The 23,812-nt window shown below is 47.3% G+C and overlaps 1 protein-coding gene across 1 annotated transcript; it reads left to right on the plus strand.

Moving 5' to 3' along the window:
• The first annotated feature begins 1,004 nt into the window (after window positions 1-1,004).
• Window positions 1,005-22,648, plus strand: CXCL12 (C-X-C motif chemokine ligand 12). Its single transcript, XM_030570739.1, has 4 exons — window positions 1,005-1,116; window positions 9,247-9,364; window positions 12,506-12,592; window positions 20,605-22,648. The coding sequence occupies exons 1-4, from the start codon at window positions 1,056-1,058 to the stop codon at window positions 20,690-20,692; spliced, it is 354 nt and encodes a 117-aa protein (XP_030426599.1). The 5' UTR covers window positions 1,005-1,055; the 3' UTR covers window positions 20,693-22,648.
• Window positions 22,649-23,812: the final 1,164 nt, after the last annotated feature.

Below are 23,812 nucleotides of genomic sequence, written 5' to 3' on the forward strand. Positions count from 1 at the left end.
TAAACTGGCTTGCCCCCTCCCCTGGCCTCCCATGCGGGTGCCTCTAAAACGCAGCACCTGAGTTTAACTCAAACCCTCAATGTTTATTTAAAGGATTGAATGGCAACAAACAGGCCCCGTAGGCTTGGATCAGAGACAGTGAGGACATGCTCAAGTCAATTACACTTGACAATGCTGTAATGGCCCATGGTAAGTGGCCCCATTTGCCCGCCAGGCTCTGCATGGCTATGAGGCCTTTTCAGGGGAGGTGCCGGCTAACCCAGCGGCATCTGCAAGACAAAGGAGCAGAGATGGGCCTGAAGATGTGGAACTGGGCTCAGCTCACGAGCGAATGGTGTTGTTTAGACGCAAGGAAAAGCATCCCCGATGCCAAGACATCGAGGGCCTGCGGCTGCTGTCAGGCTGGCGGGTGTAAATCGCTGGAGGGAAGGGGGCAACGGGTTACCCTAGTGTCAATGCATGGCAGCCAGGAGATTTACTCTGGACTCTGGCCCAGCGGGTTCCGGATCAGTGTGACTGGGGTGCCCAGAAGCGATCCACATCCCATGTGGGCAGCCCGCCCAGTTTAGTGAGTGCCGCTTTAATCTTAATTTCTGCCTGCCTGCTTTACCCGGGTTCGGCCAGCCCCTCCTTGCAGGCCCGCGGGTGAGAGGCGCTAATCCCTCCCCACCTCGCTCGACAAGTGCATTGAGGGGACATGGCCTGTCCCCTAAGCCTGCCTACCCCCTTCTCCTGCAGCCTCCCCGGGGAAGCGAGGCATCGATTCTGCAGCTGGCGATCCTCTAGGGTCCCCGGGCTCCGCAGCTAGCTCCGATCCCAGCCTCGCCGGGCGCAGGCTGCGAGCGACTGGCTGTCTGGTTAGGTTCCAGCAATAGGAGCAGAGGAAGGATGTAATAACATGCCACGGGCAATAAATCATCGCTGGCTACCCCCCTCCCCCTCGCCCCGCATCGCCGCCCCCCTCTATAGAGGGGAGGGGACCAGGCATTTCTGCAGAGCTCAGCCGGCAGCAGCAGCCTCCGGACTTTCACTCCCAGCTCGCCCCCCTAGCCAGCATGGACGGGAAAGCCCTGGCGCTGCTCACTTGTCTGCTGCTCTCCCTCTCCCTCTCGGAGGGTAAGTGCGATGGCTCCACTCCAGCCCCCCGGGTCGCGGCGGCCTTTCCCCCCAGTGCATTGCAGCCGTCTGCCCAGGCATTGTGGGGCTGGAGCTGAGATCGGGGCATGGGCCGGGCGGGAGGGGCACTCTCAGCCCACCAGAGGGAAACTTTGCAGAAGTCCCGGCACGCTTGCAGCTCGTTTCCCCGGCGTCTGGGGGGTGCGTGTCTGTGGGGCTGGCCGGTCCTCAGCGACTGCTGAGCCAAGGTTTCCCTTGGAAAGGAGAAACCAGCAACGCGGAGGTTGGGAGCGATCCCCACGGGCGGATCTCGCCACGGCTGGGACTTGGCGTCGCCGCCCGTGGGCATTTGCTCGCGTGTCCTTGCCCAGCGGTGTCCAGTTCTGTGCAAAGCTCGCTGGCCCGGCCAGTCCCCAGCCCTCCCGTGCGCCTTCTCTCTCCCGTGCGCCTCAGCGACCCCTGAGCAGGGACCAGTAGCCCCGGCAGGGCTCGGGGAACCGGGGTGCCAGCGGGGCGATCTGCTGGGGCAGGCTGCCCAGGGGGTTCTGGGTGCAAAGCGAGAGCCGCCCTAGCTGTGTATGTAGTTACACAACAGCGACACCTTGTCCTCCAGCTAGCGGAGCGCAGCTCCAGGCTACCCCTCAGCAGCTGCGGAGCTCTGGCTCTGCTCCCAGCCAGCCCCGGGCTGCCACTTGTCCGTGGGACTCTTCCCCTAGAGCAGAGGGACCAAACCTCCCTCCTCTGGACAGCAGCGAGAGAAAAAAGAAAATGATTCGGCGCTTGGCCGCTCCAGGCCGGGCAGCTGGCGGCCCCCTAGATCTGTTATGGGTTGGATCTTGGGGGCTAGTAGGGACTGGCAAGCGCTGCCGGCCTGGGTGAGAGCGGCTGAGCCGGGGCAGCTGGAGGGTGGCACGTGTGTTGAGTGTCTCTGGGTCTGGGTGTGTCTCTGGGTCTGCTGATTGGGGGTGGAGGTGTCTTGCGGAGCTCCGGAGAGCCCTGAGACCCGGGCGCCTGCGAACCTGTGTTGATCCCGGTGCCCCAGATCAGATGCGGTTAGATTGCAAATGCGAACTAATCGCTGCTGAGTTCATGGGACGTTTTCCATGACAAAAGCCCTCCTAGAAATAGCCCCTGCCCTTGGGAAACAAGCGAAACACCGGCCTCCTTGATACCCCCACCCCCAACAAAAGTGCACCGCTCCCCTGGCTTGTGGGGAGCTGGTCCTTCGAGCGATTAGATCCTTTCAGAAACAAGCCCGCGAATGTTTGTATTGGGAGAGGAGAACTCCTGAGCGCAATCGTGGCAGGTAACTAACTCTGTGCACGATACGTCGGGAATGTGCTTTTTACAAAATCTATCTGGCGTACAAATGAATCCGATGTATAAAGATAACACCCTACCCGGGATAAATTCGGATTCTCTTAACTGAGCACCAGAGGCGTTTAGAGACTGGCTGATCAACATTTTGGAGGCGCGATATTGTATTTAAGAAGGAGAAAATGTAAACACGGGCTGGTCTCAAATGTAGATGAATAAAATCCATCCCAGACTCCCCAGGGCAGAACGTGAAGGGAGTTTTTGCTCACTGTGCATTAGCCTTTGCTACCCCATGGGATCGCTCTCTAGGTCAGGGGTAGGCAACCTATGGCATGCATGCCAAAGGCGGCACACCAGCTGATTTTCAGTGGCACTCAGACTGCCTGGGTCCTGGCCACTGTTCCGGGGGGGCTCTGCATTTTAATTTAATTTTAAATGAAGCTTCTTAAACATTTTAAAAACCTTATTTACTTTACATACAACAATAGTTTAGTTATATATTATAGACTTATAGAAAGAGACCTAAAAATGTTACAATGTATTACTGGCACGTGAAACCTTAACTTAGAGTGAATAAATGAAAACTTGGCACAACACTTCTGAAAGGTTGCTGACCCCTGCTGTAGGCAGACCGATTGCTGATCACACCTGCGTTTCCCACTCCTTTGGCCATGAAGTCCCTTCTCTAGGCTGGGATATGTTCCAGCAAGCGGCTCCTTGTAACTTGCACTACCGCTGCCCAAGGTCTCCCTGCAGGAATTCACCCCATCGGTTTCCTCCAGGGAACTAGAAAGAAAACCCAAAGGGAGGTGGAGATTTCAGCTGTGTTAGTTTCACTCCCAAGATATTGACAAGGGGCCCGGTCCTGTTGCCTCCAATGGCAAAAATCCCACTGCCTCGAAGGGTGCAGGATTGGGCCCTAGCTGCCCCTGGACTCGCTTACATGTGCATGCCCCCCTCTGTTTAGGCATTGGGAGGCAGAGATTTTAGCTGTCCCACTATTTCACCTCTCTTGCCCCCACCCCCAATCGGGACTGTAACTCCTGGGCAGATGGTAGCTGGCTGCAGCCTGGGTAAACTGAGCATGGGGTGGTGACCATCTGAACCCGTCTCACTGTTCCTGTGGGCATGGCTTCACAGAGGCACAGTCCTGCCTACAGTCCAGCTGCCCTGGCTGCGGTGGGCTCCTGCACTCCTCAGCCCTGGCACACCTGGGTGGGAAGGAGGGGATGCTGCTTTCCTTTAGGGGCCTCGCTGCTCCAGCAGCAGCTCCAGGCAGACTCCTAGCAGTGGCTGAGTTCTCCAGGTGACTCACAGTTTGTGGGTTTAGAGACTAAGGGGTGTGTGTGTGTCAGGAATTGCATGAATAAATAAAGGAAACACTGAGCTAGGAGCAGACCTTCAACCCCAAATCTCACTTTATAAAAGTGGAGCAATTTCATCATGATGTGAAACTGCTGAATACAGTAATATTCAACAACTCCCCCCGCAAAACCCTCTATACAGGAGTGATGTTCCAAGCCCCCAGGACCGGCAGGAGCCCAGGGAAGCACTTCTGAGTGGTGCTGGGGGGGAGAAATGCCTAATGAAGGAGTCTCAGGGACTCCTCCTTGCAATGGAAGTGGAGGGTGATTGCCCTCTCCGCATTCAGCCTGCCACGGTGGCTTTCTTGGTTGGTTTCTGATCTGTGATGGAAAGCTGGCTACATTAGTCAGTGTCCTGGTAAAATAGCCCCTTTGGGTTAACCCCTGCTATCTTTACCCAGGCAGAACTCCCCATCATCCATTGCTTAAGCAGACGTGGTGGGCTCAGCAGGTGCTGTTTTCTTCTTCTACACAGAGGTGTGTTTGTAGGGCAGGATAGGTAAGGTGTCAGGGCTTGGCTACATGGGGAAATGATAGACTCAGGTGGGAATTTAAACTGCTGTAACCCTCTGTGGACACACTCATTCCAGTATAAGAGGCCTTTTGGGGGATGTTATCTTGTAGATGTTTGAAAGAGATTTAAGCCCTTTCAGGATAGGGGGAAGAGCCCCCTATCCTGAAATAAAAATTTCCACATGGAGGGCTAGATGAGTTTAACTATATGTGTGTGATTGTGCTGGTGTAACTGGTACAGCTGTCCCATGTAGACAAGCCTTTGGCTTTCCTGCTGTAAAAACACAATGGTGCGGAGACTCTGTTTTACTGCAGGATAAGCCAGGTGTGGCCAGCCCCAGGGGTATTATCCTGGACTCACCTGGCCACCTACGGGGCTTGCCTCCGCTCAGGATTTTACAAGGAGATAACAAGGGGTGGAGCTGGAAGGGGTAAATTCCAGCCCCAGTGGGACTCGCACCAGCTCTGATCTGCTAGCGGGCTTAGAACAGAGGCGCCCTAATGATGGGCTCGGTGGCTTGTGCTGCTCCACCTCCATCCCGCTTTTAGCCTTCTAGATGGATCAGAGCAGATATGGGGGCGGGGAGTTATACCTCCAGCTCCAGCTGGAGAGGCACCCTGTGGGTCAGAGCCCGGTGCTGGGGTTCTACTGAGATCACTGAAGTGCTGTAGCTATCCTGGTAAAATGCTACCCGCCTCAGTGATCACCTGGGAGAGACCTGCCTTCTTCTCAGTGGAGACATAGCCGTAGCGTGTGTCCGTCTGACCTGGGGAGGGGCAGCTCTGGGGAAGTCATTGCCTCCCTAGGCTGGAGCACTAGAAAGGCAGCTGCAAGTAGAGATCCCCTGGCTTCCCAGGCTGACGTTGAGAGCTGACCTGATGCACATGGTGCCCACTCCCCGGTGCTCTTTGCAGTGTAATGAGATACTGCCTGTGCAAAAAGAGCACAGTTTTAAGACCTGTGCAGCCTCACTTTGATAAGTATGTTGCTTGGGTTATAAAATGACTAGTCCGTAGATAGTCACGTCTAGCCCAGGAGAATGCCCTGATTCACTCTATGGGACAAACACTGTGGATACTGGCCAACAGTCCTTACACACCAGCCTCCATAGTCGTTATGCACAGCCCAGATTCTGACCACCAGAGTAAAACTGGAAGATTCTGCTGAGGTCAGTGGTTATTCTGCGTTTCTTCCCTGCAACTGCAATTGCTCTGCAGTGGGGATCAGACACTGGCTCACACACTCTTTCATAAAGGTTGCTGGTGATAAGGATTTTCCTGTAATTTCCTTCTTGAAGGAACTGTGCATCCCCCAGCATTGTGCCCTAGGGTATGTTTGAGGGTAACTGGAGACGAACATCAGTCAGTGTCTAGTGTTTGCAGATCAGGTGCAGTTTTACTGGCTGCCTCTTTTTTGACCTTCCCAGACAGCAGTTTAAGGAGCTTGCAGCTTGCGCGGAATTCAAAGTCCCTTTCTGTTCCATAGCCTTTGAGGGCAGCTTTGTTTGGGTACCGGGCTCTGCTCTGTAGCAAAACGAACAGAGACGTGGAAGGCAACACTGGATCCAAAACTCCTTCAGGCACTGTGCTGGGGAATTTGGATCTGAACCCAGATCCTGTGCCAAACTTAATGGATCAGCTTCCCTCAAAGAGCTCACAACCAGCAACTGAACAACTGTCCAATGGGAAACGATTTGAAATCCTATGGAAGTCCCAAGGCGAGTCCTGCAAGCCCCAGAGATGCTGCCCCCAACTCTGTTATAGTGTGCAGACATTTCAGGAAGGAGTCACAATTTCAGCTGTGTACACACTGGAGGCTGGATAATGCAGTCCCTCCAGACCTCAGTGGGGACTCAGCCTGGGGACAGAGGTCAGGATCAGCCCCAAGAGTGAGCCGAGCTGTCCTGCATACACATCCCCTCCAGAATTTTAAGCTCAGGGCCTTGATATGGTCCTGCCCCCATTGAAGCTGATGGCAAACTACCCATTGATTTTAAGCAGTATGGAAACGGGCTATGTAGCACATGGAATGACTCATGACTGGGTGTCCTGAATGGCTGTGATTATGGATACGTCTACACTACAGGATTATTCCGATTTTACATAAAGCGGTTTTGTAAAACAGATTGTATAAAGTCGAGTGCACGTGGCCACACTAAGCACGTTAATTCGGTGGTGTGCATCCATGGTCCGAGGCTACCGTCGATTTCCGGAGCGTTGCACTGTGGGTAGTTATCCCGTAGCTATCTCATAGTTCCCGCAGTCTCCCCCACCCATTGGAATTCTGGGTTGAGATCCCAGTGCCTGATGGGGCAAAAACAGTGTCGTGGGTGATTCTGGGTAAATGTCGTCACTCATTCCTTCCTCCGTGAAAGCAGCTGCAGACAATCATTTCGCGCCCTTTTTCCCTGGATTGCCCTGGCAGATGCCATAGCATGGCAACCATTGAGCCAATTTTGCCTTTTGTCACTGTCACCGTATGTGTACTGGATGCTGCTGACAGAGGCGGTACTGCAGCGCTACACAGCAGCATTCATTTGCCTTTGCAAGGTAGCAGAGATAGTTACCAGTCGTTCTGTACCGTCTGCTATGCCATTGTAAATTGGCGATGAGATGATGGTTATCAGTCGTTCTGTATCATCTGCTGCTGTCATGGGTGCTCCTGGCTGACCTTCGCTGAGGTCGGCCGGGGGTGCAAAGACAGAAATGGGAATGACCCCTGGGGTCATTCCCTCCTTTATGTTGTATCTAAAAATAGAGTCAGTCCTGCTTAGAATATGGGGCAAGTATACTAGAGAACCAGTGTATCAGAGAACCAGAGAGCACAGCCGCTCCATGTCAGATCCCACAGAAATGATGAGCTGCATGCCATTCTAGGGGGTGTCTATGCAACAACTCCACCCGTTGCTTCCCTCCTCCCCCAACCCTTCTGGGCTACCATTGCAGGGTCCCCCCATTTGTGTGATGAAGTAATAAAGAATGCAGGAATAAGAAACACTAACTTTTTAGTGAGATAAAATGGGGGGGAGGCAGCCTCCAGCTGCTATGATAGTCCAGGCAGGACATTAAACGGTGCAGGGGAGAGGAGCGCAGCATCCTGCTGCTATGATAGTCCAGGCAGGACATTAAATGGTGCAGGGGAGAGGAGCCCAGAATCCCACTGCTATGATAGTCCAGGCAGTACAAAATCTTTTCTTTAGACATGAAAGGCGGGGGGGGCTGATGGAGTTCAGCCCCAGTTGCTATGATGAGGACGGTTATCAACTGTTCTGTACCATCTGTCGGGAATAACCGGGAGTCATTCCTATTTTTACCCAGGCACCCCCAGCCGACCTCATCTGAGGCCAGCCAGGAGTACTCACGGGCTGATGATGAGGATAGTTACCAGTCCTACTGCACTGTACCATCTGCCACCAGGGAAGGGAGGGGAGAGGATGCTGCTGTTCATTGCCCCAGCACCGTGTCTACCAGCAGCATGCAGTAGACATATGGTGACACTGAAAAAAGTCAACAAACGATTTTTATCCCTTTTCTTTCACAATGGGGGGAGGGGCAGTAAATTGACGAGATATACCCTGAACCACCCTGGACAACGTGTTTGACCCTACAGGCATTGGGAGCTCAGCCAAGAAAGCAAATACTTTTCAGGGACTGTGAGATAGCTGGAGTCCTCAGTCCCCCCTCCCTTCCTCCATGAGCATCCATTTGATTCTTTGGCTTTCCGTTATGCTTGTCACACAGCACTGTGCTGTGGACTCTGTATCATAGCCTGGAGATTTTTTTCAAATGCTTTGGCATTTCGTCTTCTGTAACGGAGCTCTAATGGAACAGATTTGTCTCCCCATACAGCGATCAGATCCAGTATCTCCCGTACGATCCATGCTGGAGCTCTTTTTGGATTTGGGACTGCATCACCACCCATGCTTATCAGAGCTCCACGCTGGGCAAACAGGAAAAGAAAATCAAAATTTCGCGGGGCTTTTCCTGTCTACTTGGCCAGTGCATCCGAGTTCAGATTGCTTTCCAGAGCGGTCACAGTGGTGCACTGTGGGATACCACCCGGAGGCCAATACCGTCGATTTGCGGCCCCTCTAACCCTAATCCGATATGGTAATACCGATTTCAGTGCTACTCCTCTCGTCAGGGAGGAGTACAGAAACCAGTTCAAAGAACCCTTTATATCGATATAAAGGGCCTTATTGTGTGGACGGATGCAGCGTTAAATTGGTTTAACGCTGCTAAAATCAGTATAAACGTGTAGTGTAGACCAGGCCTGTGTCATGTGCAGGAAGATCAGAAGGCTCTGAATCCACACTGTTGATGCCTTGTCTCCCGCTGCAGAGTGCCTACTCTGGGAGCAGCCCCCTGCCAGCAGGCACTCGGCATTGTGAGTGCAGGCCAGGCCGTACAACAGGACCCTGGGAAAGCTCCCAAACGCCCTGGCATACGCTGCTTCAGATCAGTTCCCAGCCAGGAGCTTGCACCTGAGCAGAGACCTTTGTTTTGATTTGGACTCCTTGGAATTCCTGGCTTTCTGCTGCCTACCTTCTAATCTGGCCTCAGGTCAAAATCATTTGGCAAGAATAACAGAGCAGACAAGTGCCTCACTCTTCTATCCTTTATCTCATCTAATTACCAGCAGCAACTCAGGACAATTGAGTGGCTCTTTATTCTAAGCTCTTCTCCATTTCTTAGGGTCCAGTTTCTCACCCCTTCCTTTGTCTTCTAAAATCACAAGCAGCAGGATTAGAAGGCCCCGATGGGAACAGGAGAGGGTTTTGACACACTGCTCCAAGGCCACAGGTGCTCTCTTCATCTATATGTTTTCTTCATGTCTATCTAAGAGAGGAACTGTAAGTGCCACTGGGCTGCAGGTTGGCACCACTGCCAAGAAGGAATGAGTAATGTGTGTCCTCTCTATTTCTGCATCCCACAGAGAAACCCGTCAGCCTGACCTACCGATGCCCCTGCAGGTTCTATGAGAGCAATGTGGCTAAAGCCAACATCAAACACCTCAAAATCCTGACCACCCCGAATTGCTCGCTGCAGATTGTGTAAGTTTCCAGGTGCTTTTTAAAGCTTTCCTTGGCCTCAGACGGTAAGCTGGGCAAGGAAGGGAGCTGAAGGATTTCGCCAACCTCTGTAAAAGGTTGCCACAGCCTCTATGGCACTGCCCCAGCCTGGGTTTGAATTTGCATGGGGCCCAGCGCCTTCTGCAAGGTATGGAGCAGAGCAAGTAGAATAGTTTCAGTCAGCACATTTTCCTTGGCGAAAAAATGGCTTTTTAAACAGTTTTCAGAAAAAAGAATTCATTTTTATTGAGGAGGATAGGTGGCGTTTTCAGGAAAAAAACCATGGAAATTTGAGAGTTTTCATCAAAAATCCCAAATCCAAAAAAGAACAAAGACAAATTTCACTCTAAAAACATAAACATAAAAAAATAATTTTTGTTGAAAATTTTCATGGGGAAAAAAATCATTTCTCTAGCAGCCCTAGTGCTGAGTAGCCTCAACTCTTGTGGGAGGCATGATTATCAGGTCTTATCCTCTAAAACTCTCCAGTATTGCATGCCAAAAACCTGTGAGGTTTCATGTGATTTCTCAAAAATCCACATATTTAGTCAGATTTATTTTCAAGTAAAAATATATATATTTTAAAAAATATCCTACCCACACAGTTTCCTGCATGTGCCCTGCCTTTCATTTTGGTGAAGGACAATGGACAATTCAGTCCAAACTAAGAAATAATTTTCTCTTTCTGAAAATGGCATAAACATAATGTGTTGTGTGTTTCACCAGCTCTGATTGCTACTTGATGGAATGGAGAGGCATGCATCTAAACAGCTAAAGTACATGGATTTGTGCTCTTCTGGGAATGCCTAATACACATCGTGAGAGTCAAGAGAAACCCACTGGGAAGGCTTTGAAGGGATTTGGAATGATCTGAAGTAGTTTAAACATAATGACAGAAATCTGAGATTTGATGCGATATGCATTTTTCTCTTGATTAATATGAGAGCGAAGTAATTAGAGATGGCAAAGACCATGACGTATTGAAATGAAAAAAACCTGTTTTCTTTCCCCCTGACATGGTCTGAATATGTTTATTGTTTGCAGTGTATTTTAGTGTCTACAGAACAGATGATCCAACCCCACCCCCCTTGTTTAAAATTTGACATAAAAGAGATGTACCCGAAATGGAACCCTAAATTCAAACGCCACAGAATGTTGGGGAATTCTGCCCCTTGAACCCAACAGAAATTAAAAACAAAACAAATGCTAACTTCTAAAAATCCCATTTTAGCAGATTGTATCCAAACATTGAATTCAGTTGCTATGTGGCATGATGTGTTCTGGATGGTGGATGTGAGGACTTTAAATAAGTAATCAAAGCTGTTTGCTTTGAAATCCATCATTTTTTAGGACTGAAACATCTAATTGGAACCCCACATTATGGATTTATGAAGTGATCCTGTGGGTTTTTTTCCCCAAGCCAAATTCCCTTTGAAGTCAAGGGCAATTTTGCCCAAGCAAATTGTATAGAAGCTGGTCTTTATCTTTAAATACTCTGTGCATGGAGAGTGGTTGTTTGTGCTTTCAGTTTGTTACGCTCCCGTATAAGGACAATTCTGCAGTTCCCATGTGAAGACAGTGAGTCTGACTTTGCTGAATTTGGTTTACACTGGCATAAGGGATTTACACTGATTTACACTGGCATAAGTGAGATCAGAACCAGGCCCAATGGAAACCCTATTGGCAGAGGGACTGCAGGATTGGGTCCGCAACAGTACGACCAGTACATGAGTATTCACACGACTGCAGAACTAGCAACATTTCAGATCCCCCTGCTTCTTTTATTGGCTTCCTTTTTATTAGACATTAAGGGTTCAGTCTTGAAGGCGTGGAGCGCTTTGGCTTCAATCCAAGATAGCTAAGCAGGTGCTTTACTTAAGCAGCTAAGCAGTCTGACCCAGGTCAATGAGACTCGGGTGCTTCAAGTTAAGCGTGTGCTTAAGTGCTTTGTTGGATCAAGGCCAAAGTGCTCAGTATCAGGCAGGATTGTGTCCGTAACGAAGAGCAGAATTTGGCCTGTCTACATCAATGCATAGTAAGAGGTGGTAATTCCTTTACAACATATTGCCAACGCTGTTAGTGTGGCATTGATGGGTCTGATCCTGCAAGATGCTGAGCAACTCCTGCAGATGGCAGGTGCCCTCAACTCCCACCATGCTCAGCTGGAGGTGAGGGACCTCAGCACTCAGAACTGGTACTTAGCACTTTGAAGGATCAGTGCCTGGCTTTACAGAGCTTTAAATTTTCTGGATAAAGTGCTGTATATCTTGTTTCCCATTGAACCCAGAAGCCAGTGACAGATGAATATCCAGAGGCTGGGAGATGGAGTTGAGTTCAGATAAGCATCCAGAAGATTGGATCTTTATCTGTAACGTATGTAATCTAAACCTCCCGAGTCTGTAAATCTGGGCTGGAAATTTCATGAGAACAGGCTTTCTCAAGAGATTTCTGGAACTTCCGTTTCCGGGGCTGATTGGAAAACACATGAGAGACTGTTCCTCTCTGGCAACTTAGCCTTTCCAGTTCTTTCCCTGTCTGGAGACCAGAAGTGCAAACCCCTATGAGAATTAAAAAAAAGAAAAAAAGAAAGAGAAGAATCTTTTGGATCCTTTTGAAAGTCCAGTTGGTTTCTGTTCTAAAACTGGGTGAAAGTTCAGAGTTGGGCTGAGTATCAGGCAATTTTCAGAGGTGTTTATTAATTAATCTGTTGCACAGACTGTGTATGCTCATCACTTCTTTCCAAATGAAATGCAGCTCACACATGCCCGGCACTGACAGCAACGCGAATGCTAATAATAAAATCCGGAGAATCAATTTATTTTCTCATTGATGCCCATGCAACCCAACAGCTGCCAACAAATGAAATTCAGATGAGGGGCTGAATTATGCTAGCCCTTAAACTGGTGTAAATCCAGAGCATTTCCCATGAAGTTAGTGAGGTTACCCCAGACTCACCCTTGTGAAGCTGAGAGCAGAATTTGACATCTGGTGTAAGCTTGTGCAGTTCCATTGTCTTCACTAGAAGTGTGCAGGTAGGATGGAGGGCAGACTTCAGCCCAGGAGGCCTTTTGTGCAATGGTATCCCTTGTCTTCACACCACAACTCTTCTCTTTCTTTTGACAGTGCAAGGCTGAAGAACAACAGTAAGCAAGTGTGCATTGATCCCAAGTTAAAGTGGATTCAGGAATATCTGGAAAAAGCTTTAAACAAGTAAGGCAAGAAACATACGGACTTACAGATAACACACCTGAGAACTTAAAGGGTAGGATGTTTAGGGCTGGCTTTAATCATGTGAACCAAGTACTCAGTGAAATCAGGCATTGTTATGAAGATGGGTCTGAGTTTACCCAGTGTATATTAAAACAGTGGCTTACAGTATTTTTTATACTTTATATTAAGAGATTTGTCAGTATTTGAGGCAAGAGGTATCCTAGCAAGTCAAAAATGGGCTTCCCTCTTTCTAAAAGAGCAGTTCTCCCAAGGAAAATGCTTCCTTTATTCCCTTCCCCCACACAGTCCACAATTATCTCAGAGTCTTTGTTAGTAAAGTATCTCTGGAGCCCCTTCTCCTCTTTGTGCTGGGAGTCTGTGTGCACCGGCAGCTGACGGCTAGTGGAGGTTGGCAGGCAGAAATCATGCCTTTGCCATTAAAATTTGCCAAGGCAACATCCATTGCTAACAAACCTTCTCCATTCCTGCCAGATGGTGTTCAGCCACACCTGGCGCGTTAGCCGGCCTGTTTTTCCTCTTGGCATTGCAATGGGGCTCTCCCGCTGAGGGTCCCACACCTGTCAGCCTGGCTCATTAGAATCCAAGTCCATTGGCTGCCGTTGTGAGTGAGCGCAGAACAGAGACTGTCAGTCATTTCTGTGCAAACAGGTCTTTGCAGCCTGCCTCAGATGGGAAATAAATCAAGAGAAGAGGGGAGGAGGGAGCTTCTTGCTTGGGAAGGGCTCAGCCAAAGGACCAGCCAGCAGTGGCCTTTGGAGCAGCGAGGCCCCCTGTGCACGCAGAACCCCTCACCCCTTTCTGCACCTCATTCAGCCACGTGAATCCTACCCCAGCTGCTGCTTTTTTCACTGTGTGAGGCAGGGCTGGAATCCAGACATTTGCAGAGGGGAGAGGACACCTCAAGGATGGAGGGGTCAGGGGCATCAGAGAGGAAAGGAGGTTGGGTTGGCTGGTGCATTGCTGACACTCCATCCTCTGCTTTTCTGAAGCACTTTCAGGAGCCAGGGGTAAGAATTCTTCTGGGCAGGGGGGCTTCTCAATAGCCAGGGATGGGGACATCCTCCCCCAGATGCAGTCAAATCCCTTTGGGACTAGGGTGAGGCTACAGAGAGTAGGGTGCATGGAAACCACTATGCAAATCACTTGCGATTCCAGCCTTGCCTGCTCTCTGCCTTCCCTTTGCCCCCGGTGTGCCATCCCGTTGTCCTTGGGACAACTCTAGTCCATGTGGACAGAGCTTGTCTGCACTGGAGTGGCACTGGAGTTCGGCACAGGTGATGCTAAGAGCAGAATGTGGCCTTTCACATACAGGTAGCTCCTCCTGCTGTCAAGCGGTGTTGTGCGTGCATTAAGGGCCGAGTTCAGCATGGTACTCAAGCATCTGTCTAATTTGGAATGCATGAGTAGCCCCTTAAAGACAGACAAGAGCTTAAGTACCTTGCTGAACCTGCAGAGTAATGGCCCTGGGTCACCTTCTGCTCTCACATCAGTGGAGACCTGGGCCTGCTCCATTGAGAACAAAGGGCCTGATTCTGGTCTCAGGTCTGATTCTGATCTTACTTACCCTACTGTAATCCTGAAGCTGCTCTCTTGAATTCAGTAGATTTACTCCAGATTTACACCAGGGTAACAGATGAGAATTTGGTTCAGTTAAAGCATATGTTTGTGTCCACTAAGTCTACAATTGTGGCATGATCTTCATGTTCAATCAGAAATGCTGGCTCCATGAAATTTCCATGCTCCAAGATCATCCATAGATGATTTGGTCTCTCTCTGGGGCATGTTTTTGATATATTTTAGTGCACAGCTTTGACTTTTTCAATTACATGTATTTCAGAATACATTTATAGTTCATTAAAGAAGTCATATATTTGAATTGGAGCCATGCAGACGCTGGTAGTTCAAAAACCGATATCCCTCCAAACTACTAACAGCTTGTAAAATAAATAATTATAGATCTATAAATGTTAATGTAACGTATCAATTTCAATAAGCCATATATTATATTTTTTCACTTGTATTGAAATTGTATCAAATGTGACATTACCCTCTATGCACCAGCAATAAAAATGGCTAATTGTTTCATGATATAGCCCCCCAACTGTATGTGGGAATTTATTTTTCTGGAAAAAAATTAATACATTTTATAGAAGGGTTTCTTGCAAATTGCTTAAAGTTTACTTTGTTTTCTTATGTGTCAAGCTTACTCTATGCTGGTGCTTAAATGCTTAGGTCTCTTCCGCGCTATGATCCTGCAGCTATGGGGGACGGAAGGTGTTTCGAATACAGTAGTCTAATACTTGATTTGAAAAATGAATGGGTTTGATTTGCTAGTGAATATCAAGGATGGTTTTCAGTAGAAAAGCATTTTGCTCACTAATTCTGCTTACCCTTATTACTGCTTTATATTCATTGCACCTTCATGTAATATACACTATTATATGACATCAGTAGAATATATTAACATTAGGGCTGTCAAGCGATTAAAAAATTAATCGCGATTAATTGCACTCTTAAACAATAATAGAATACCATTTATTTAAATATTTTTGGATGTTTTCTATATTTTCAAATATATTGATTTCAATTACAACACAATACAAAGTGTACAATGCTCACTTTATATTTATTTTTGATTACAGGTATTTACACTGTAAAAAAACAAAAGAAATAATATTTTTCAATTCACCTAATAGAAATACTGTGGTGCAATCTCTTTATCATGAAAGTTGAACTTACAAATGTAGAATTATGTACAAAAATAACTGCATTCAAAAATAAAACAATGTAAAATTTTAGAGCCTGCAAGTCCACTCTGTCCTACTTCTTGTTCAGCCAGTGGCTCAGACAAACAAGTTTGGTTACAATTTGCAAGAGATAATCCTGCCCGCTTCTTGTCTACAATGTCACCTAAAAGTGAGAACAGACATTCTCATGGCACTGCTGTAGCTGGCATCACAAGATATTTACGTGCCAGATGTGCTAAAGTTTCATATGTCCCTTCATGTTTCAGCCACCATTCTAGGGAACATGTGTCCATGCTGGTGACGGGTTCTGCTGGATAGCAATACAAAGCAGTGTGGACCGACGTGTGTTCATTTTCATTATCTGAGTCAGATGCCACGAGGTTGATTTTCTTTTTTGGTGGTTTGTGTTTTGTAGTTTCTGCATCAGAGTGTTGTTCCACACCCTGTCCCAATCAGATTTTGGAAGGCACTTCAGATTCTTAAACCTTAGGTTGAGTGCTGTAGCTATCTTTAGAAATCTCACATTGGTACCTTCTTTGCGTTTTATCAAATCTGCAGTGAAAGTATTCTTAAAATGAACAACGTGCTGGGTCACCATCTGAGACAGCTATAACATGAAATATATGGCAGAATGTGATTAAACACAGAGCAGGAGACATACAATTATCGCCCAAGGTGTTCAGTCACAAATTTAATTAGCGCATTATTTTTTTAACAAGTGTCATCAGCATGGAAGCTGTCCTCTGGAATGGTTGTCAGACGCATGGAAGAGGCATATGAATGTTTTAGCATACCTGGCATGTAAACACCTTGCAATGCTAGCTACAAAGTGCCATGCAATACCTGTTCTCACTTTCTGGTGACATCGTAAATAAGAATGGGCAGTATTATCTCCTGTAAATGGAAACAAACTGTTTGTCTTAGAGATCGGCCTGAACAAGGAAAAGGATGAGTGGACTTGTAGGCTTGGACATTTTACATTGTTTTGTTTTTAGTGCAGTTATGTAACAAACAAAAAAATCTACATTTGTAAGTTGCTCTGTCATGACAAAGAGATTGCATTATTGTACTTGTATCAGGTGAATTGAAAAATACTATTTCTTTTGTTTATCATTTTTACAGTGCAAATATTGGTAATAAACATAATATACACTTCGATTTCATCAAAAAGAATACAAGATATATATGAAAATGTAGAAAAACATCCAAAACATTTAATACATTTCAATTAGTATTCTATTGTTAACAGTGCAATTAATTGACAGCCCTAATTACATTATTGGGAATTGGAGCGCAGAACTTCTATCTGGCTTTAAAGACTACTGCGTAACCATGCTAGTCGATATTATTAATCTCACCTCCATTTTGATTGGCACAGGGCAAGTTAGATCTTTCTTGAAACTGCTAACTACCCATAATTCCCTTCACGTAATAAATTTACAGCCCAACCCTGATAATCCTCCTTCCTCACTCGAGTAAAGATTTGAAAATGGGGCCCTTTAGGAGTTAGCAGATCCAAGAAGAAAGAGAGGTCAGAGTATGCACCTTGCCTATCCATCTAGCATTAGTGTAGCCCAGACTCCAACCCTTTCTTAAGCCTCAGATGTTGGAGCTTGCTAAGCTCAGCTGGCTGCTCTGGTAGAAACAGGAAAGCTGGTGGGTCTGGAAAGGAGAGGAAAGTAAATAGAAAAAGATTCCGCTTGAGCTTCTGGGGGAAATAAGGAAACTTCTAACTCTTCAGTGACCGGCTTGCAATCTTAGTTCTAGCACTTGTCAATCAATTAGTGGCAGCTCTTCCTCCTTTGTAATAACGACTAAGGATAAAAAGTCACGGTCCATATCTCCTGATGTTCTGCAAAGCCTTCTAGTGTTTGTGTCACATACTGGGCCTTGCTGCCGCCTTTCAGTGTGACCACGGGTAAGCCACTGATGGCCTGATCCTCAGCTGTGCTGAGTGCCACAGATCATTGACTTCAGCAGGCCCTGTGTATGGGAAGTTAGATGACTGAGCCCCCATGCCTCAGTTCCCCAGAGGTAATATGGGGTAATGATGCTTCTCAGCCTCCTAGGCGTGTTGGGAGCTCACACTACATCTCTGCTGCATGCTGCTTTCAGGGGTCATTGTGTTGCACTTGCATAGCTCCCTAGCCTGGGTTTAAGTAGCAGTGTAGTTGGGAGGCCAGCTTAGGTGAGTAGCGTACCGACACGCTGCAGGGTATAGAACATATGCGAGTACATACCCTGCACAGCTCTGTACAAGCGTGCCTTCTTGCTTACACTGCTGTTTTATCAGCATCATATCCCACTGCCTCCCAGCTGCTGGAGCCTTTTCTCTGCTGCAGGAAAAGACTCTGTCAGGGAGAGGCTCAACCTTTCCCCATTGACTGCCCCAGCCTTTCACGAGCATATGCAGCTACACGCTGGGGTGTGGACGCAGTCTGCTTTTCACTGCAGCATGCAGCTGCATGTACCCTACACATTGCCGAATGAGGTGTGTAGTGTAGCCAGCCCCATTAATTGGTACTTATGTACATTGCTTTGAGAACCTTATTTGCCAGATGCTGTAGAAATATTCTGATGGAGATTATTTAGTATGTGGAAATGGCTTATCACTGGGACACTTTGGGCCTAGTTCTGGTTTACACTAAGGCTCCTTTACACCACTTTGGCAGTGAGGGCCGAGAAGTGGGTGTTACTGTAATTTATACCATCTTGAAGGCCACTTAACCTTGCCAGAGTGGTGTAAACAGGTCTTGGTGTCAATGCAAATCAGTCCGTTTGCATCTCGCCAATTTCTATGGCTGTCTTTCTCTATTTTTCTTTAGAGTTAGACCACTTCCTGACCCTTATAAAATAAATAGCAGCACCAAGAGACACTTGGCCCAATTCGACTCCATGGTTGGTGCCAGTTCCCAGAGGGCAAGGATGGCCCTTGGGTAGAGTGTTAGCCTGGGAGAGACCCAGGTTCAATTCCTGCTTCATCGCAGCCTTCCTCTGTGACCTTGTGCAAGTCACTGAGTCTGTGTGCCCTGCCTAATGGGGATAAGAGCACTGCCTGCCTGCCAGCAGGGTTGCAAGGGTACATACAATAAAAGATTGTCAGGGTCTCAGAAATTATGGTAATGTTGGGGCCGGTCAGTGGTGTTATGCCAGGGATCAGGCTGGGCCAACAGATTTGATTTTAGAGACTGTCAGAACATGGTCAAAAAGGACTCATTTTCACACTCTTAAAATGGCCTTGTTGCATTTACACTGATTAGAGTCATGCATTTTCTTCAGTTCAAAAACTGCTTAAAGAACCCAGCTTGAAAGTCACAAGGCGGATTTTTCTGACTATTCCCCACTCTGTCATGGGTACTAAGAAAGGCCTGTGTATGCTGTGTATTAGCATCTGCTTATGATAGCACTTGCCAGCAGGAGGGAGTGGGGATTTCATGCTATTAAAAAGAGACCCACCTTTATGTAATGTTGTATTCTAAAAACACAGGCCATTTGTTGGTGAAATAATAGCACCACCAGTGAGCCTCCAATGGGCAATCACACAGTCTGGACTTGCTAATTAACACTGCACACAAAGATGTGAAATACCATATTTCAGCTTTGTTATTTAAAAAATGCAAAATCTTTTAATGTCCTGTAGTGTGTTTCATCCCACTTAAAATATCCAACAGAGGAAAATACCTAGTGCTTCACCAGTGCTTCGTATTTCCAACCCCTCCTATGTACGTTAGCTGCTTCATTCCCAGAATAAGTGTGGAGGTCGTTAGGTGGAGAAAGTATTATCATCCCATTTCACAGATGGGGAAACTGAGGCACACTGAGCCCTGCAGCAAGCCAGAATTGGAGGCAGGCTAAGGATTCAGCTACTTGTGGCTCCCTGTCTAGAGCTTAGTTTTGTCCTTCTAATAACTAAGTGACAGAGATAAATAACAAGCAACATCTGTAGATATGTTATTGATGTTTTCAATGACAAAAGCAGAATGTAGGTGTGCAGTGCAGACTGTTACATTGGCCATCATTTCTGGGTATTAAGGAAAGCCACCTGTTTTCTTGGGACTATTAGATTAGACTGAGTGATTAGCTACATTTTGGCAGAGGATTGTACATGTTGTGATTCAGAGGGGCAACATTCTCCTCTCCCTCGTGGATGGTGGATCTTGGCTCCCATATTTTGTTCTGTCCGCATGCACAGACCTGAGATCTCCTGTGCTAGGGAGAGCAGGGTATGGGACTTAAGATCTTCTGTGTCTTTCTGAGAGAAGAAAATTGCTTAACTTTTAGTAACTGTCATGGTTCAAACAAGTGTCCGAGGCTACTGATTGCAGCGAGTTGAGAGCAGCTCTTGTCACTGGGGCTCACCACACACCTCATCACACACAGGCTGATCTGCTCAGATGGGTAACGGCAAGGGACAGAATGTGCTTCTGCACAGCTGGCTGGGGTAGGGTTGGGTCTGAAGCTTTTTTAATAGCCTGATATTAACCCACAGCCATTTGCAAAGCTGATTCTCCTCAGACGCACCAAAGAAAGGGCACAGTGAGCTCCTGGGATCTGAGGGACCAGGCTGTAACGGACTGCCTCTGCTTGAGCAAATGACCCCAAGCAAATGGTCACTCCCAGCTAACTCCAGGGGAAGGCAGACACCTGTCTGCCACCCTCTCTGACATCCAAGGGGAGCTGAACAGAGCAGGGCTTGGCCTGTCCTCTTTCAGAGCTAGATTCCGCCCAGTGGCTCAGAGATGAGGGAATGGTGATGTACGTCCGTGCAGCACAAGAGCAGTGTGACATGGCTGTACTGCCATTGCTCCTTGCTCTTTGCACCATCCCTCTTTGCAGAGCTGTCCTAGTTCCATGCATTTTGCTCCCTGGGCCATTTCTGATCATGTTTTAACCCCATACTATCCTCACTTCCCCCATTTGTTTTTGCTGCATCTCTGTGCGCAGCAGTGTTCCTTGCTCAGGCTTCAAGGTCCAGAATGAGCCTCCTAGCCAGCCCTTCTCCTGCTTAGCGCTGGACACTTTACTAACTATGATCAGCATTACCTGCAAAAATAACCACCAATGCTGGGCTCAGGCTTCAGGGCCCCAAGAGCTCCTCCTTCAGGCACCATGCAGCCGAACTGCCTTTGCTTTTGTCTTGACACACAATGTAGTGGCAACCCTTATGTGACTAGGCCTGATAACTAAGCTCTTTTCCACTGAAAGAAACTTAATAGTATTTCACTTTGTCTTCTTCATCAACAGGAGGTTCAAGATGGTAAGAGGCAAGCATTGTAAGCCGTCTACAGGATTTCTTAACTGTAGGACCCAGAGAGCAGATAACCAGTATTAGGAATGACAGCATTTCACTGTTATCATGCAGCACAAAGGCAAGGCTGTCATGCATTTCCAAGGCCTTTTTTTTTTTTTGCACAAATTGGCTTGCTTTCACAATACAATTTTATGGAGTAATGTGTTTGTTTTTTTAAAAACCAATCTTTTTGTAGTTTGGTTTATCATCTAGCACTGGTGGCAGCGATGAATTTAGACTAACCCTACAGTATAATATTGTTTTCCTTGCCTGTATTATTTAGCAATCGCTGTTAAGTTCATGCCAGCATCCAAGAGTTTTTACCTAGCAGGACATGAGCTGTGAGGTGCAATTCGATCATGTAATTCCTATGTTCCTATGCTCCCAATGACTCAGCATAAAAAGCAATGCATTTTCCCATTCCTGTAACCAGAGCTTGTCTGCAGCCCTACCTGAGACAGGACACAGGGCAGGAGAGTAACACTGGGGCTGGCCCAAGTCTGCACAGTAGAGTGTGATTTTGCGAGTGTGCATGCGGGCAAATGTTTCCAGTTCTCAGGCGGAGATGCCTCTGTCTGTCGGTGAAACGAACTAGTGTCCAGAGCTCCATTTGCAACAAGGTATCACTCAGGAGACACCTGCCACCTCCGGCAACCCTGCAGGCCTGTTATTTCTTCCTCTTGATTCCCAGCTCTGTAACCACTTATAAGGATGTATGAAATAGGAAATGTAGAGGAAAGGTATCTCAGCGACAGGGCAGTCTCTTTGTTACACTGTGCTCTGAGAAATGGGGAAAATCCCGAGCAGCAAAATATCTGTGTGATACCCAACATTGTGTATTGGGTGGGGTTTCTTCAGAAGGAATCTTCTCCTTTATGTGGAGCTTGTATTCTGGGCATGCAAGGGCTACTATACTAAGCACTCTCTTCTGTTGCAAGTAACTTACATGCCAAATGACTGTTCTGTCTGTCCCAGGGAGGTCTTATTTTCCACTTTGGTCACTGTGGCAAACTAAGTGTTCTCCTCCCTATAGGATGTGCTTCTGGGGCACCATGTCGCCCCATCAGCTTTGAAGCAGAAACCACTGAAAACAGTGCGTGTGATTTGGCCCATTGTTTTTTTCCTGCAATGTTGGTGCTTTCATGTCTTGTGCACCCTCTTTTGTAGGCATTTGGGGAGTAGGGATCCAGCACCACTGACATCAATGGCAGTTTTACAGCTGATTTCAATTGGAGCAAGATCAGACCCTCTGTCATTTGTGTAAAGGCAAAAAGAGCTTCCATAGACCAGAAAACGATAGACCAGTACCATCCTTCCTATTGTGTGTTTTGTCCACCTAGCAGGGCCAGATTCCCTCCTGATATAGGTGTCTGCAGTTTGCTAGTGACCGGGCTGGAAAGTATATTCCTGCATCAGAGGTAGGAGTCACTCCCAGATTTTTAAAGGAAGCCCTGGAGAAAGTGCCTACGAATTTCTATTCTACTACAGAATGATAATCTTGCGGGACAGTGACTCCTCACGCATGTTGTGTGAAACTGGCACCAGCTCAGATCCTGCTCCCTTTGAAGCCAGTTTAGACTGAAATCTTGCTCTCTGACTGGGTGGCATTTGCCACAACCAGCAGCCCTTTAAAACCCAAAACCATGTTCTGCCTTCCATGACGAACCTCTTTAAACAGCCCTTAGTGTGAGGACTGACCTCCTGGGTGACAGAGCCAACCTTAGTGAGTCAGTGCTCAGAGCACTGCATTTGGTCTCCCTGTGTCAGCCATCATAACTGCTGCAAACCTTAGTGTAGACAGGCAAAGCCACTGTAAGCCATGCATGGCACTGGTGCAATTCCCCCTGATGGAGACAAAGACAGCCAGCAAGGCTGGTGCAGCAGCACCGATCACACTGATGGAAGGGCACTGGTCATTTGGGGAACATCTACACTACCCGCCGGATTGGCAGGTAGCGATCAATCTATCAGGGATCAATTTATCATGTGTAGTGTAGACGTGATAAATCGATCCCCGATCACTCTGCCGTGGACTGCTGAACTCCAGCTCAGTGAGAGGCGGAAGCGGAGTCGACGGGGGAGGATGCGAGGTAAGTCGAACTAAGATATGTTGACTTCAGCTGTGCTATTCTTGTAGCTGAAGTTGCATATCTGAGGTCGATCCCTCCCCCTAGTGTAGACGAGGCCTTGGAGGGCTGTCCCAGTCACATAGGGAAGTAGATGCTTTGTGGGAGAAGGGAACATTAATGACCTTTTTTATGGGCTATGGGCAAGTGACTCGCTGGGATCTCTGAGGGTTCTGTTGTTTGCTCTATAGTATTTGCATCAGAAGTGTTAATCAGGAAACAGAAATGACAAGACAGGCAATTTACACTAGAGAAATCAATCCCTGTAAAATTGAAAGCTTCTTGCACTAATACTTGAATTGTGCTCCACTTCTAGCTAATCCTTAGTCCTGCCATGAGTGCAGAGGACTGGACTAGATGACCTCTCGAGGTCCTTTCCAGGCCTATGATTCTATAATTTATGATTCCTGTGTCCTCTGCGATGTTAGCAAGTTGCAGTGCATCGGTTTCATAAATCTGGTTCCACGGACATGAATCTGTGGTAAATTTTGCTTTCTACATTTGGCTGTTGACCAAGACAAATTCAGGGGAAGGAAGCAAGGGCATACAGGAGTAATGCCCTGGCTGTCTACACGTGAATGTGAAGAGGAAGAAAAAAAAATAACACTGACAACAGTGCCAAAAGAGCAATTTCCACAAATGTGAAATGTTCACGAGTGGCTGTTTTCTAAGTGACAGCCAAAGAATCCCAGGTTTGAAGATCACAAAGGAAAGAAAATGTGATATTTATCACTGTGCCAATACTCATGTTTATATGAGCTTTACAACTGTAGTAGATTTAGATGTTGATGTCTTATTTGAGTCCTGCTTGACAAAGTGTGAAGGGTGAATTTTCAATGTGTTATTAACTGGTGTGGTATTTGAGCAAGGGTGACTGTGGTTGGTCTTTTCCAACGGAGGCTGTATTCCGAGTTGAATGTACACATTTGATTGAATATGCAGTTCCTATATAATTTCTTGTTGCTATTTTGCCTTTATTGGGATCTTGACGATCCCCTCTTCTCTGAAAACTTGTACTGATCTATGGCCATTACGG

Source organism: Gopherus evgoodei, chromosome 7 (assembly GCF_007399415.2).
Source record: "Gopherus evgoodei ecotype Sinaloan lineage chromosome 7, rGopEvg1_v1.p, whole genome shotgun sequence".
Taxonomy (NCBI): Eukaryota; Metazoa; Chordata; order Testudines; family Testudinidae; genus Gopherus; species Gopherus evgoodei.